General features: G+C 44.1%; 1 protein-coding gene and 1 long non-coding RNA gene across 6 annotated transcripts in view; one reads left to right on the top strand and one right to left on the bottom strand.

Moving 5' to 3' along the window:
• Positions 1 to 131: 131 nt before the first annotated feature.
• Positions 132 to 5,650, top strand: LOC138748262 (uncharacterized). The gene is made up of 2 exons (XR_011347908.1): positions 132 to 215; positions 4,934 to 5,650. It is a non-coding gene; the product is annotated as an uncharacterized lncRNA (long non-coding RNA).
• A 23-nt stretch (positions 5,651 to 5,673) lies between these two features.
• The window catches only part of zc3h7bb (zinc finger CCCH-type containing 7Bb), a 52,278-nt gene continuing 41,011 nt past the window's right edge, over positions 5,674 to 16,940 (bottom strand). The window contains exons 19-24 of one of the 5 annotated variants that reach the window (XM_069908114.1): positions 16,238 to 16,359; positions 14,924 to 15,029; positions 14,298 to 14,406; positions 11,222 to 11,355; positions 10,430 to 10,593; positions 5,674 to 9,410 (exon numbers count right to left, since the gene is read on the bottom strand). In XM_069908114.1, coding sequence (XP_069764215.1) covers positions 9,221 to 9,410; positions 10,430 to 10,593; positions 11,222 to 11,355; positions 14,298 to 14,406; positions 14,924 to 15,029; positions 16,238 to 16,359 — 825 coding nt within the window. In that variant the 3' untranslated portion in view covers positions 5,674 to 9,220. Of the gene's footprint in view, positions 9,411 to 10,429; positions 10,594 to 11,221; positions 11,356 to 14,297; positions 14,407 to 14,923; positions 15,030 to 16,237; positions 16,372 to 16,940 lie in introns of those variants that run through there. The other 4 variants (XM_069908113.1, XM_069908116.1, XM_069908115.1 and 1 more) reach the window with 4 other exon arrangements.

The raw sequence follows: 16,940 nt of genomic DNA, 5'->3' as shown, positions 1-16,940 counted from the left end.
TCATTAACATAATTAAACAAGTCAACGTGAGTACGTCTGGTCGATTAGCATAATATATTCAGACGTCCAACGTCAACGTGTGTACGTATGCTCCTATGGCATATATTAGCATAATATATTCTGACGTCGAACGCCAACGCGAGAAGGGCATACGGACGTCCTCGCTTCTTATAATTATTTTGCCGGTGATAGGAGGGAAAGGGAAGCGCGTTCAGGTGATTATTTTACATTATGACATTCCTTTCAAAAGAGTTTTATTTCTAAAACGTTTGTGTTCCCTCCCCCTCCTGCGTCGACTCCTCGTGTGGTGATTGCCTCACGCTCCTTACATAACGATGAATTGGCACGCCGGCGCCGGCCCCGGGACGGCAGCGAGGGGCACGTGGCCGGAGGCGGACCAATGGCGTGCCGGTCCGCTGTGCTGGGTCAGGCGCCAGTGCACGTGACCCCTTCCCCCGCAGCACGCGCCTGTGTTGCAACCTGACCCAGCTGGGGAGATTGACAGGTTCATGCAAAGCGCGCAATCTGACCCAGATAGGAGAGATTGACAGCTGCTTGCAATGAATGCATCCTGACCCAAATGAAAAGATTGACAGTTGCTTGCAATGCATGCAACCTGACCTGGATGGGGAGATTGACAGGTATTTGCCCCTTCGCAGGGGTTCAGAGAGAATGCAAGATTTCTAAAGTAAACGCACAATGCTGGAAAAATTCAGCAGGTCGAACAGTATACAGTCATTTCCCCCCGCCCCACCCTTGTCCACGGGGGATATGTTCCAAGACCCCCCCCCAGTGGATGCCTGAAACCGTGGATAGCACTGTACCCTATATATACTCTTTTTTTACCTATACATACCTATGATAACATTTAATTTATAAGTTATGCACAAGAAGAAATTAACAACAACTAATAATAAAATAGAATAATTATAATAATATACTGTATTACATTTCATTCAAGCACTTGAACGCAAGCACTGTGATACCGCAACAATGGCTACTAATGGTGGGTTAGGGTTAGTATTAACAACCATGGTCAGACCACTGTTGACTGTGGGTAACTAAAACCACAGAAAAGGGGAGACTGTACTTTATATGGCAAAGAAAAAGTTACATAACCAATGTTTCGGGCTTGAGCCCTTCATCAAGGTATGAGCAAAATGTATGCAGGCGCTGTGTACTTTATATCAAGTTGTCATCTTTATTTATCGTTCATACCATGCTCGCACCGTAGGATGAGTTAGTGTTTCTCCAGGGCCCTGGAGCATATTTACATAGATGTAAGTTAGAAAAGCAATTTACACATTAAATATTAAGGTACTAAGACGTATACCTGAAAGTCCACGGTTCACGATGCGCATATGTTCTGGGAGTTCAGGACTTGGAATAAACTGTTGCCCAATCTGGACATTCGGGCCTGATTGCTACGGTACCTCCTACCTTTTTTTTAATTTTTTTATTTTTCACACCATAAATCACGTTAGCCATGATATACACTTTTTCTTTTTCACACATATACAGTGACTTTTTCTCCCCCCCACCTCCTCCCAAGCCACCCCCGCACCCCCCCCTCTCATCCGTTTTAGGTATACAATCTAGGTTGCATTAAGCCAGTCAGACAATGTTGTCATTCAACAAAAATACACCAGAAATTCTACTGAGTCCATTCTTTTCTTTCCTTCTCCTTCCATCAACTTAGGTAATGTTTGTTCCCAGTAGGTTTTCGCTATTGTATTTAATGTAAGGCTCCCATACTTGTTCGAATATTTCAATATTATTTCTTAAACTATATGTTATTTTTTCTAATGGAATACATTTATTCATTTCTATATACCATTGTTGTATTTTCAAATTATCTTCCAATTTCCAGGTTGACATAATACATTTTTTTGCTACGGCTAGGGCTATCTTAACAAATCTTTTTTGTGCATCTTCCAAGTCAATTCCAAATTCTTTATTTTTTATGTTACTTAGGAGAAAGATCTCTGGATTCTTTGGTATATTGTTTTCTGTTATTTTATTTAATATCTGATTGAGATCATCCCAAAATTTTTCTACTCTCTCACATGTCCAGATTGCATTAATTGTTGTTCCCCTTTCTTTTTTACATCGAAAACATCTATCAGATACTGTTGGGTCCCATTTATTTAACTTTTGCGGTGTAATGTATAGTCTGTGTAACCAATTATATTGTATCATATGCAGCCTCGTATTTATTGTATTTCTCATCGTTCCAGAACATAATTTCTCCCATGTTTCCTTTTTTATCTTTATATTTAAATCTTGTTCCCATTTTTGTTTAATTTTACCATTTGTTTCCTCATTCTCCTTTTCTTGCAGTTTAATATACATATTAGTTATAAATCTTTTGATTAACATTGTATCTGTAATCACATATTCAAGGTTACTTCCCTCTGGTAAACTCAAATTGCTTCCTAATTTATCTTTCAAGTAGGATCTCAGTTGGGTACCTCCTACCTGATGGCAGAAGGGAGAACTGTTAACATGAGGGGTGTGTGGAGTCCTTTGCAATGTTTATTGCCTTTCGCCTGCCTCAAGTGTTGTAGATGTCCTTCACGGTAGGAAGGGAGCCTACAGTGATCTTTTCTGCTGACTTCAGTATCCTCTGCTGGGACTTGGATCCGAGGAGGTACAGCTTCCAAATCAGGTGGTGATGCAGTTGCACAGGATTCTCAATACAACCTCTGTAGAATGTAACGAGGATGGAGGGTGGGAGATGAACTTTCCTCAGCCCTCGCAGGAAATCGAGGCGCTGCAGGGCTTTCTTGGCTATGGAGCTGGTGTTAAGGGACCAGGTGAGATTCTCCACCAAGTGCACTCGAAGGAACTTAATACTCTTGACGACCTCAACAGTAGAACCGTCAGTGGGCCCTCCTAAAGTTAGCAACCATCCTCTTACTAAACACAGAGCACCTATACCACTTAAGGTGGTATGTGAGTGGAAAGAAAAAGTTTGAAAACAATTGATCTCGACTATTCTCAGCCGGGGGCCACAGTCCTACTGTAGGCAGTAGGAGAGGAGTTTGTAAGAAACCAATTAAACGACTGACTCACAGGGAAACTTTGAGCAGAGTCCTAACGGGGGGGTTATAACTGGAAAAAAAGGTTGAGAATGACTGGCCTATGGGACATCTCGCTGATTTCTCCTTGATACCTGTGAAAATAAACTTGAAGAGGGAAGGAGAACAGGAGAGATTCCAGGTGGAATTCTTGGGCTCAGGGATTTGGCAGGTATAGGCACAGGCACCAGTGAATCAACAAGAGGCCAGAAAGAGAAGGCTGTAGGAAGGATTGGAGGGGTGGAGGCTATCATAAAAGTGCAAGGGCTGAGGTCGTGAGAAGCTTTAAAAGCAAAGTTGACCTGTTTAGAAACCAGTCATTGCTGACAGGAAAATAATGAGATCAGATTGGTTCAGATTTGTGGTAAATAGGCACACACCATGGAGATGAAATGTAACTCTCTCACCAATGGGATATGTCTCACTGATAATTTCATTAGATGATTAGCTTGACATGCCCCAGCCTTCGGCCTGTATTGACGTAAAGGAAGTAAAAACACAATTCTGGAGAACCTCAGAAGGTCAATAAGTGTACAGTTCAACTCCAATTATCCAAAATAGTCGGGACTGGGCCCATTTTTCGGAGAACTGGTTATCTTTTAAAAACAGCACAGTTACAACAGCAAATCACTTGTAACAGTGTTTAAACAACAACAAATAACAAGGTAAGGCTTTTTAAGCATTAAAATAATGTTTTTAATTTTCACAAAAAAAATTGCTGGCCACCACTGATCACCGACACCTCCCTACTGAGGCCCCATTCCTGCGTGGGAGACTGAGGGTCCCACTGCTGCCGCTCGAGGTCCGCGGTCAATTCAGCTCTGAAATATTTTTGGATAAATGAGGATTTCGGATAATCAAGAGTTCTACTATATATGAGCCCTTCATCAAGATTTGAGCAAAATGTAGACAGGCGCCTGAATAAAATGGTGGGGGATGAGGGGCGGGGGTAAAGCACAATCCCACAGACAGGAGGTATTAAGTGGATAAGGGAGAGAGGGGGAGGGAATGGGGGAAAGAAGACAGAGATGGGGAAGAAAGGGAGAATGGGGAGTGGTTTAGCACAAACCAAAAAGGTCAATGTTAATGTCATCCAGTTGGAGAGGCCCCAGACAGAATATTAGTTATTACTCTTCCAATTTATGGTGGCTCTGGTTTGGCAGTACATGAGGCCCAATGACTCTACTAACATAAAGGAAGTATGATCATCTAGGATGATGAAGATGGTCACATTATCCACGACGAGGCCCTAGAAATTCAACCTGAAAGGTTTTCTTTGCAGAGTGGTGTGCTGCATGTTTCCAGTATTTCCTCTGTCTTTTTATTTCACAACGTGGACTGGTTTCTAGAGAGGCAGCAACATGAATCCAGCCTGGTCTGTAATTGTATCCATTCTGATACATCACAACAAGACCAATTACAGACCTGGTTCTGTAATTAGAGCCGAATTTTCCATCTGCTCAGGGAACATTGACGGGGTGGGAGGAGACCGATGTGAGAAATTTCTCTATGTTCTGCACTTTTTGCCTCCTCTCTGGATATTTGAATTGACTCTTTAAATATACTTTGCTTTCCATAGACTTTGCTGTGAAGCAAATCACATCCACTCCATTCATTACTAATTAGCCACTGATTGTCACTCAGTGTCCCTGCCACAACACTACCCTTTGCCTTCCACCATCATTTATTAATTTAAATTAACTTCCATTGTCATTTAGAGCATCTCTATCTTCACCACCCTTTCTCTGGTTCTATATTTGCTTAAAACCAGTCAATTCTGATGCAACTTTACCTCTTGTTCCACAAATGCTGTTAGGCCCCATTCAATCATTTCCTGTTTTTTTTTTTGCCAGATTTTTAGCATCTGCAGATGATAGATCAGCTCATTGAGTGGTGTCATAACCACCTTGCACTCAACATCAGCAAAACCAAAGAGTGATTGTGGACTTGTGGAGAAAATAAGGAGAATACAAACCAGGCCTCATCAAGGGGTCAGCAGTGGAGAGGGTCAATTCCTGGGTGTCATCATCTCTGAGGATCTGTCCTGGAGTCTCCATGTTGATGCAATCACAAAGAAGGCTTATTTGAGATTTGTTCTCACCAAAGACTAGAAAATTCCTATTGGTGTACCGTGAAGAGCATTCTGTCACTGTCTGGTATGGAGGCGCCAATGCACAGGACAGGAAAAAAACCCCAGAGGGTTGTTAACTTGGCCAGCAACATCATGGGCACCAGTCTTTACACCATTGAGGACATCTACAAAAGGCTGTCTTAAGAAAGTATCTTCTATCCTCAAGGACCCTCACCACCCAGATCATGTCCTCTTCAGTCTGCTACTATCAGGGTGGTGGTACAGGAACCCGAAGACAAGCATTCAGAGGACAGCTTCTTCCCCTCTGCGATTGCAATGCTGAATGGACAATGACCACAAAAGCTATCTCACTTTCTCCTATTTTCTTGCGTTATTTATTTTTGAAATGTAATTTATAGGAATATTTGCTCTGTGAGACTGCTACAACAACAAATTTCATGACATGTTCATGACAATAAATTATAATTCGGAAAATCGATTATCTGACATTTGAGTAATTTTAATAATGAACAAGATCAATTCCATTTATTTGGATTCAAGTTAAGAGAAATAAGTTTATTGGAAATTGAAATACAAAATTTTTTAACAGGAATATCTCTGCAGATTAACCCCCCCCCCAATCTAATAAAATACATGATTTGTAATACTGTCTTATTTGTTGATTAGGCTAATCCAATATATCGACAGTTAAACCTGCATTATATGGTCACTTGTGGGTTCAAACATGAACTTCGTGCTTTGCATTTCACCCTATTCCAGAACAACATGGGGAGATGAGTATGAAGAGTGTGATGTTAGATGCAGAGGAGGCAAGAATTTTTGACGGAACACTGTTCCTCTTCTTTAATGCATCATCACCCAGGACTGTCCTCCAACAAACATAGGCCAGAAGGGTAGCAGAGGATCAGAAGAGACATACAATTGGGTTTAGGACCTGTGCCACAAGCCATTAACACTGATGCCTCTATAACCTCCTCCCTCACACCCCCATCTCCACCAACCTTCTAAAGCAGATTTGAATCCCGACTCCCACACCACAAGGTTTTTGAAATAGGAGGGGATTTTCCACTGAATCACGGTGCTGAGGGGTACTGCACGCATATTGTAAAATCGGTGAACAGTTTTTAAACAGTTCATTGCAGAACAGTGTTGTTGCTGGTTTTAATTGGATGCGTTTTATTGTAATGTATACAGCACTATTTTTAACTTCTGGTCAATGCTGGTTGTGTTTCATTTGGCTGCTTTACTGGTGTATTGACAATAAAGTGAATGATCATTATCATCAGGACCTTTGACAACAAGCCAGTTTGCCGCAGAAATGAGCAAAGTGGTACAGAGGAGCCAGGGCAGAAGAATTGGATGCAATTTGATCCATTGAAATATACAGCCCAGAAGCAAGTTCAAAAGGATCTCTAGCAGAATAGGCTGAATATGAAAAGAGAAATAAACTGCAGAAGGGTGTGAAGGCACAGTGTTAACTGACTGCTCTCCACACCAGTAGATAGGCCTAAATGGCCTCTTCAGAGATACAACTGTGTGCATATTTTTAATCCTGTCCATTGTCTACAGCGGTGGCTGGTCTCCAGCTCCAAGACTGGGTCTGGAAAGCAGGCACGGGAGCAGTTGGGAATGTTTTGATTTTGTTCAGGGGCATGGACCACCCTACAGAATACACAGCGGATGTTGGATTTGGATGAGGTCATGAAAATGGGTATTCAAGAGGGGAAGAAGGGTTGGGCTTGTGCAGATATTTCCAGCTGTGAACACACATATAACACAATTGAAATTTTGAAATACATGTTCAATCAGGTGCATGGCTATTTAGCATCAAAGTGACCATTAAAACAGGTTTCCCTGCAAGACAAACACATTAATATCACTTCATCTTTATCCACAGCATGCAGTATCGCTACAATTTCCTGTTCATATGAGTTTCCATTATATAGTCTTACATCATAAAAATTCTGGATTACTAATCCACATCAATGATGAACTTTACATAATACACATTCACCAAACTAGCCTCTGGATCTGCACAGGCCTGTATCACTACGTTTGCTTTCTTTATGTTCACATGCGCTCCTCAGAAGTTAAAACAAAGCATTTTTCAGTGTGTCAACATCAGGTAACACATTTATCACAGCAAAGAGCTTTATAATTATTATATATATTTGTATATCTATCAAAACAAGTAAATATCTTGATTAGCAGATGTATGGCTGTAATGAGAATTTGGAGCTTGTGAACAGAAAGTAGGGGAGGTGGGGGGGGGAGGATCCTTTATCATCACTGCATCTGGGTGCAGGTGACAATAAACATTAACTTGTTGTTCATCCTATTTATTAATTGCCCCTAGAAGATGTGGCCATGCTCCCATGACAATGTTGTTGAGTAGGGAACGACAGAAAGGACAGCAATGTTTAACCTCGGATGTAGTCGACTTGGAGAAAGGAGTGGCTATCATGGATTTCCCAGTTACTCTTCATTTCAACTCTGTCTATAAATAATGAAGAAAGAAATCGGGGAGGAAAAGCATTTCTGGAAGAAACCCAACAGTCTCCTCCCTTCCAATAATTACATTTGGATTATTTAATCAGAAGTTAAGCATCTCAACCCAACTGCCTTGCAGCCACAGCATTTTGAGGAGTTCTGTACTTTTTCTTCGATAAACTAATTCTTTCTCAGCACTATTTGGTACAACTGATGCAAGAGCAGGAAGGTGTGTGCCGGGGTAGCTCGTCTCAGGTCAGTTTCACTGGCCTATGCAGTAAGGGCAGAAACCCAACCGCCTTCACAGTTTTACATGTCTCAGCGATCCTTGCTCAAATGTGCAGATTGAATGAGAAGAGAACAGAGCCAATTTGCTTGTTAACTCTTCCCTAGTCCCCACTGGCGAGATTCACACATAATAGTCATCAAACTAGTTAGATTACAGTGGACATCTACCTCCGCAGGACTTCATCAATGAAAGGGAGCATGTGTGCTGGGCGTTGGCAGATGCATTTAAAATATCTCGCCGCTCCTCCAGCTTAGAAGCGGGCTTAAGAAAGCAGTCTCTATCCTCAAGGATCCCCACCACCCAGGCCACGTCCTCCTCACTCTGGTACCATCAGAAAGGAGGTTCAGGAGCCTGAAGACGAGCACACAGTGGCACAAGGACAGCTTCTTCCCCTCTGCCATCAGATTCCGTCCAGAATGAACAATCAACCGCAGACAGGACCTCACTCTGTTTTTTCTTGCACTATTTATTATTTTGTAAGATGGTTCATATCAACCGATTTTGTGGCATGTTCATGACAATAAATTCTGATTCTGGGTGACTGGGAAATGTCAAATTCCACGTTGTAATCTGGCTCTCCCTGACAGATGACAGCAGATACAATCGATTCTCTCTAAACTGCTTTTGATGACCTGAGATGGGCACTCGTCTAAAAGGAAACATTAAAACTTTGGACATCTCTCAGTCTGGTAAATATTAATATTTGTACATGATGATGCCTTCTCTCCCACGTCATTTAATCCTTTTCCCCCTCCCACAACATTAAAACCTCACTGGGATACGATGCCCACCAGTAAAAAGGTCCATTCTGTTTTGAGATGGTCGATTTTTTTGTGGATATTATTGGGAATCCTGGTCAAGCTCTGACACAAACTGTGCTGAAGGTAATTAACTGGTATTGCTCTGAATACTGCAATCGGCTAGTTGAGTGAAGAATGTGGACTGAATCTGCCCACCCAGGCCTCCCCCCTATGCTGTGGCCCTGAACTTTTTAAAACTGTCGAAGTACAGAAGCTTAACCCATTGACTTCCTACTTCCCAGCACCCACCCAAACCCCATCTGCCGCAGTTGTCAGCATCGCTGTCAGCTTCACAGGTGTGCATCCCTTCGGTAGCAACTGCATTTCAGACAGATCAATGCAGGAAGTGAAGCAACAAGGTTCACCTCACAGAAATGAAGTCACAATTCATGACTATCCATCAAGTTACCAACATCAATCTGATTTAAATTAAGTTTCAGTGACAATAAAACTAAACCAGAGCTATCCATTAATTTAAGTCTTTCATCAAAAAGCTGTATTTGCCAAAATCATCATCATCCAGCGTAATCAACATGTCCTTCTTGGCCTTGGCAAGTTTCATTTTGAGGACATGCTGGCGTTCCAACCACTCGTTCAACTCTGCCTGGCTGTGGGCAAATCGGCAGTCATCACCGTCGGGGCAGCATTTCTTCTTTTGTCTGTGAGGGTATGGTGGGGAGAGAAGAGCGGGAGTCAGGAGCAAGGGCAACAAGGACACACTCAAGCCCACTCTGCCTTTCGAGTGTACTGAGGAACTCACAGCAATCAAACCTGTCCCAGTTGGTCTGCATCAATCTCCTTGCACCTCTCAACTTCACATTATTGATGTATTCCTCGATACTTTTCACCTTTCCATTCATCTATTGAGCTTTTCCTTCCATTGCCCAAAGCTGATCACTATCTTGGCCCCATTTATACTCTTTAGTTCTGTACCCCACAAATCAAGTCAGGCAACATTAACACTGATTTGTCCAATTACCATTAACCCCCCTTCCCGAGTCTCTTTTTTCTTATCCCTCTCTTTTCCTCCACCCCCTTCCCTCTCCATTCAGAGAGCTACCTCCTCCCCCCATCACCTCAGCTGGTTTCTCTTCTGCCCTTCCACCTCTTGGTCCATGCTCCTACTCCTACCCCTGCCCCTTCTTTCCTCCCCCCCCACCTTTTTAATTCAGGCACCTGCCTGTTTTTACTTATAAATGATGAAGGCCCGAAATGTTGGTTACCCTTTACTTCCTATGGATGCTGCACGACCTGTTGAATTTCTCCAGCACTTTTGTACAGTTTCCTCCTATCTTTCAAAAACATACAGGGCTTGTGGGTTAATTAGTGTAATTGGGTGGCACGGACTCATGGGCCAGAAGGGCCTGTAACTGTGCTGTACGTCTAAATGTGCCATTTCAAACCAAGAGTGATGTTGAGTTTTAATTGCCCTTGAAAGAGCTAAGCCAGCCAGAATTAAAGAAACTACAACCACAGCCTTCAGCACAGGAGCTCAGGGAGATCACCGTGCCCATTTCAAGGATAGTTATGTATGGTAAGTAAGACCAGCTTAACTAAAGGCACCTACATCCCTAGAAAATTTAAAATGTTCCTGTCCTTTCCAAGGGAACGATCTAGAAGAAGGCATGCAATCTTTGTAATCGCTGCTTGTTGTGCAGTCCTTGTGACACCCTCTCACCTCTCACACAGTTTGAACTCTCCCATGGGAAAGCGGTGTTGCCAGGAGTTCTGATCGTCCTCAGAGTTGAACACTTTGTCCTTGTGCTTCTCTGATGTGATGTGCCTCTCCCACTGCTTCTCACTGTTGCTATTTTTCCCACAGAGCCAGCAGTGGTAGCCGATCTATTCAAATGTGACCATACAACAGGTAAAAGGGGAAGGATACAAACAAAACTGAATACCCCTGAACCAGGACTGCCTGAGAGGCAATAGGCAGCTTCAAATGGCTTTAAAGTACATTCATATACAGGACTCATCTAACTCATCTATGCTCATCCCACCTGCCTGGGTTTGGCCCATACCCCTCCAAACTTTTGCTATACAGATACCTGTTGAAATGTTTTTAATTTAAACTGGGGGGCATGGTGAGCATAGCAGTTAGCACAATGCTATTACAGTGAGAGCAACCGGGATCGAATGCAGCGCTGTCAGAAAGGAGTTTGGTCATTCTCCCCGTGACAGCATGGGTTTCCTCCAGGTGTTCTGGTTTCCTCAAAACAAAAAAAAAAAAACAGGAGTTGGAGGTAAACTGGGGGATTCGGGCTTATGGGTGGGGAAGGGTCTGTTACCGTGCTGTATTTCTAAAGGTGGCAGTTTGGAGTCCAGAGGATGAGACGGGAGACAAACATGTGGGTAAAGCACTGTCATGCACCGAAGGAGAACAGGCTCAAGGGGAAGGAAAGGAGGTGGAACCAGTAGCGAGGGGAGCTAAACTAGACCACAAGTGAGGAGCATCAGGTCCCATACATACCCCGACATCAGCATAATCAGTGGGCATGTGGATCTGCTTCTCACTCTGTTTGGTGGCGAGTTCTGTTGCCCCTCCAGTCATCATTGACTTCTGGCTCTTCAGCCACATCTCATAGACCTGCTGCATGTCGTGCACTGGGGAAAAACATGGCAGACAGTAAAACGAGTTACACAGAGCAGCACTCTCTCCAACTTCACGCTCCGAACTGCAGCAGGTTGACAGACGATTATCTGTTCTATCCACTGAAGGCATAATGTAGCAATCTGGTCTCCAATCCAAGTTTAAACGTTTGGGGAGTTCCCTCTAATTTTTAGGAATCAGTGTGCGCAAAAATCTTGTGCCGTTTTCCTGCTCGTGACAAAGGTATGTGCGCACTGAACACTTGAAATTGTTCCGAAATAATTTTGGCACACCCAATCTCTCATGGCACGTTTTAATAGAATTCAAGTTCGATTAACTACTTGCAACTAACTAGTTAATAGAAACAGCTGAGATTATCTTCAATAAGTATAATTATTAATGACGACATTATTTTAAGCGAACCCGCCTTTTGTGCGCACCTGAATTCCCTGGGTGCGCCGGTTGCAAAACGTGTGCACGCGCACAGCTTAGAGGCCACAGGGTTCAAGACCTCTGTGCAGTATTATGGGAGAACTTCACTTATGGAAGGTGATTGTTTATGAGAGAGGTCCAATTTGTCTTCCCCAAAGGACAGAGTACAGTCCTAGTGAGGTGCACTGGCTAATTCCTGCTATAAGAGGGCTGACCTGTCAAGAGAGGCGAGATAGTTTGGGTCGGCATTCCTGGGATTTCGATAGATTAGGGGCGATCGTCTTCAAACATAAGATTCCAAGAGGTTTTGACAGGGTAGATGTTGAGATGTTGAAGAAGGGAACATGATTAGAAGAGACCAGTCATGTAAATCTGAGCTCAATAAAAATGTCTTCTCTCAGAAGGTGGTAAAGAGGTCAGATCATTATTTAAGGTGGAGATAGATCGAAGAATTGAGGCTTATGGGCAACCGGCAGAGGGCAATGTGGATCAGCCCTGATCATATTGAACAGACTTGAGAGTACAGACTCCGATGTTCTGGTGTTCTTGCTTTGTGTCGAAAAGGCGCCATCGCACCATTGATAAAATGAAGAGTTCTCCCAACATCCCAATCAATTTGCAGCTGTCAACCAACATCACTTAATCTGTTGGTTATGGTGCCTGCACAAACTTGACCCATCTTCCTTGTATCCACGCTTCAAAGACAATTTGTTTTGCCATGAAGATCTTTGGAGGATTTCAGGAGGGGGAAATCAGAAGAACACAAACCGGTCCTCATGGAAGGGTCAGCAGTGGAAAGGGTTAAGAACTTCAAATTCCTGGGTTAGCCCATGCCTTGAGGGTGGTCAGAAAGAGCATTCATCAAAATCAGAATTTATTGTCATGAATATCTCTGAAGATCTATCCTGGAGCCTTCATGTCGATGCAATCACGGAGAAGGCTCGTCAGCAGCTATACTTTGTGAGCAGTTTGAGGAGATTTTGTATCTTACCAAAGACTTAAAAACTGCTACAGGTGTACCGTGGAGAGAATTCTGACTGGTTGCATCACTGTCCGGCATGGAGGTGCCAATGCACAGGACAGGAAAAAACTACAGACATCAGGGGCATCAGCCTTTACTTCATCGAGGACGTTTACAAGAGGTGGTGTCTTAAGAAAGCAGCCTCTATCCTAAATGACCTCCACCACCCAGACCTCTTCACTCTGCTACCATCAGGAAGGAGGTCCAGGAGCCTGAAGATGAACACCCAACAGTACAAAAACAACTTCTTCCCTCCGCCATCAGATTTCTGAATGTGGCTGGGTTATCAAAACCGTGAGGGCAGAGTTTTAAGGGGAGAGATAGGAGGCCTGAAAGGCATGCTTTTGTTTTTATAACACAGAGGTTGGTTGATATCTGAGTGAAACACAAAAGTCATTAGATGCTATGCTTATAGTAAAAACACAGAAATGCTGGATGGTCTTCCTGTGCTCTACTGCAATGGAAGCAGGTCCTTTAGCCCTGAACTCTGAATTCAAACTCCGGAGAAATGGGACAGAGTTTGGGATGATTAGCTCAACTTTCCAAAATAACAGAAAATGCTGGAACAACTCAACTGGCAGATAGCATCTGTGGAAGAGGAACAGTCAATACTGGAGATCCAAGATACGGCATCAGATATGGACTATTTCTGATGACAAATCTTCCGCCTGGAATGTTACTGGTGAATGAAGCTGAGGGTTTATCAGGTGCCCATACCAGCAGAAGGTGGTGTGGCTTGGCTGCATTCCCAGACTGAAGAAAATGTGAATATAAACCATTAGAAAACTCTACACATTCCACAGAACACCAACCCTGGCCAACATCTTGCTCACTGACATCTTCCAACTCTCAATCTGCCTGCAGCGACGGATTCCCAACGGCTGGAACATGCCTCGAAGATCAAAATCTGCCTCTGGCTCTATCCTGGGTCTCGGAGCCAGATCCACATGGGGCTGATGGTCATCCAGGGGAATTCCAGCAACTTCTGCTGGCCTAATTACTTTTGCTGACACTCCAGCACTGTACTGTTCACTAAGCCATCCCACTTATGCTCCACACAGCTTCTGGTGAAAGTTCCACTTATTGGCCACAAATGCAAAATGAAATTCAACATTTAAAGTTAGACATAGAGCTTGGTAACAGGCCCTTCCAGCCCACAAGCCGTACTGCCCAAATTATGTCCAATTGACCTACAATCCCAGTACGTTTTGAAGAGTGGGAGGAAACCAGAGCATCTGGGGAAAGCTCACGCAGACACAGGGAGAGCGTGCAAACTCCTTACAGACAGCGCCAGATTCAAACTCTGGTCCCAATTGCTGGCGCTGTAACAGTGTTGCTCTAACTGCTAAGCTAACCGCACCACCCTCATTTCTAGGTTGATACCTGGAACATTGCCACAGGAGCTGGTAAAATCAGATTATCTTTAATAGGTCTACTGTTGGAACAGAGTCAGCAAGTGTGGAACTGCAGAAGGAAAATTAAACACAAATTGGAGCCACTCACGTTTGGTCTCTTTCATGTAGGTCCAGGCGTCACGTTCCTCAATACTGTGGGCAAAGGAGCAGTTTCCAATATAAAGACACTTCTTCCCATTTGCCACGTGCATACATAACTAAAATGTAAGCAGATAGACACACCTTGAGTGTTTGCCTTGTTGATGGTGGGAGAATTGTAGAACAGAGAAGCAGAGGAATTTCTTTGGCCGAAGGATGGTGAATCTGTGGAATATGTTGCCAGAGGCAGTTGTGAAATCTAGGTCACTGGGTGTATTTAGGGCAGAGATTGAGCCAGGGCATGAAAGATTATGGGGAGAAGGCCGGGCAGTGGGGTTAAGTGGGGAAATGGATCGGCTCATGATTAAATGGCAGGACAGACTCGATGGGCTGAATGGCCCATTTCTGCTCCCAGGTCTTACATCTTATGAATACGCCATTAGCCGTCAAGTGCATTGGGGTCATAAAAGGCAGAGTAGAAAAGCAAGTGAGACAGAGAAGTCTGCAGGCGCTGTGATTGTAGCTAATACTCAAACGGATTGGAGAAACTCAGCAGGTCCCTCGGCATGATATGTGACCAACGTTTTGGGCCTGAGCCAGATGAAATAGTTAAGCAAGCTCTGTCCCCTCACTTACATCATACTGTTGTGGGATGTTCTTGCAAGACGGCAATGGGCGAATGGCAACCCACTTCTTGCGCTCGCTCGACATCACCAGCATCACCCGGCGCTCTTTGGTCCAGCTGCTCAAAACAAAGAGGAAGGCCGCTTGTTAGAAAGGAAGTGAAAGTTCTGGAAGGGGTGGGGAGGCAGGAGTGGAAGGCTGTACTATGTATGAGACATCCAGCTCAACTGCTCGCAAAACAAACTTTCCCATAGGGTACGCAGGGCCCTGAATTCGACCTTGACTCTGTGACGAGGGGTTATAGTCAATGCAAAAAGTAGTGGACGCAGCCCAGGGCATCAAAGGCAAAACCCTCCCCACCATCGAGAACATCTACGGGGAATGCTGCCGTCGGAGAGCAGCAACAATCATCGAGGATCCACACCACCCAGCACATGCTCTGTTCTCACTGCTGCCATCAGACAAGAGGTGTCGGTGCCATAAGACTTGCATCACCAGGTTCAGGAACAGCTGCTGCCCCTCCACGATCCGACTCCTCAACAACAAACTCAAATCAGAGACTCATTTAAGGACTTTTACTTTTGCACTTTGTGGATTTTTTATTCTCTCTGTATTGTACAGTCAGTTGTTTACATTTCTTTATCTGTTTACATGTGTGCAGTTTTTTTTGTACTACCAATAAGTGGTAATGGATGGAGATAATGAGGTCAAACCAGCTCCAGATCACACTGCCCTCTCGCTGTGGATACTAATTTAACTGTATCCTTGAAAGTCACGTGAATGAAGAAAAAAAACGGGGAGATTTTGGACACAGCAGGAAGTGGGTTGATTTTTGCATTAACCAACATCACCAATATGCTTCTATTCTCATCATTCTGTAAAACACAGTGTGCTGGGAAGGTGGGAAAATGATGAGAAAAGGGACAACTAAAGTGAAAGAGGGAAAGGGAGAAAGAAGAGGGAAAATGGAAGAGTAGGGCAAAAAGAGAAACAAAGGGCAGTGGGTCAGATTTCAAAAGAAGGAAAAGGAGTAAAAGAAGGGAATGGGGTAGTAAAGAGAAAGGAGAGTAGAAAGAATGAAGAGGAACCTGCAGGAAATGTAAAGCTGGTTCGGAGAGACACGAGAACTATAAAACACTGCCAAAAAACATCTCCACACCCGAGCTCCAACCAGGAACCCCCACCTGACGTGCACCAGCACTTGTTACAGAGGCAGAACGAGCCCTAATGAACATCCTTTGAGGATTCAAGAGCAGATCTGCACACATTCTCGGCCCAATCCCCCGACTCATTGCACAATACCAACGTGAAAAGAAGAGAACTGACCTGTGACGGATTTTGGCACTGCAGTACTTGAGGCTCTTGTCCGGTTCAACCACCTGCCCGTTCCTCCAACACTGGCCGCAGACAAACTTCATCTTCATGCCCAGCGAGTTTGTCTTCCCAGCCTGGGATGTCACCTCAACACAGAACCAATAGGTCAGCAGAGGGTAGCCTCTCAAAGTCAAAGTTTCAATCTATGCAGCTGGCAGTGAAGTGGGCACAACGCTGCCCTGCACCTTCCCCCACTCTTGTCCTCTTTGTTTCTGTGATCCTGCCTGACTTCATTCCTGCGTTCGTTCGCCTGATGCTAGAAGCCTCAGCTCCAGCTGTATTACATCCACATGACGATTTGAACACTCTCTTGGCTGGATTCCCTCTTCCCTTGTTCTCCAGAGACCCAAGATCACCCAAACACGTCCTATCCCGCATCATCTCACCCATTCATCTGGCACCCGTGGCCACCTGCATTTTCAAATCCCTCCTTGGCACTATTGTTTTAATCTCCTTTGGTCTGATCCAACCCCAAAATTTTAGCTCCTGTTCGACCTTGAATTTTATGGCCCCACCGCTGGCAAGTGGGCCAAACCACCGGTTCTGGAGTCGCCCCCAATAACACTTCTCCACCAGTCTCAAGGCGCTTCTACCTATGACAACTTCTGGTTATTGTTTCAGATAAATACTTGTGGCTCAGGATCAAACAGCTTTT

This window comes from Narcine bancroftii, chromosome 13 (genome assembly GCF_036971445.1).
Source record: "Narcine bancroftii isolate sNarBan1 chromosome 13, sNarBan1.hap1, whole genome shotgun sequence".
NCBI lineage: Eukaryota > Metazoa > Chordata > Chondrichthyes > Torpediniformes > Narcinidae > Narcine > Narcine bancroftii.
The sequence above is the reverse complement of the archived record's forward strand: the minus strand, read 5'-3'. Positions and strand labels throughout refer to the sequence as shown.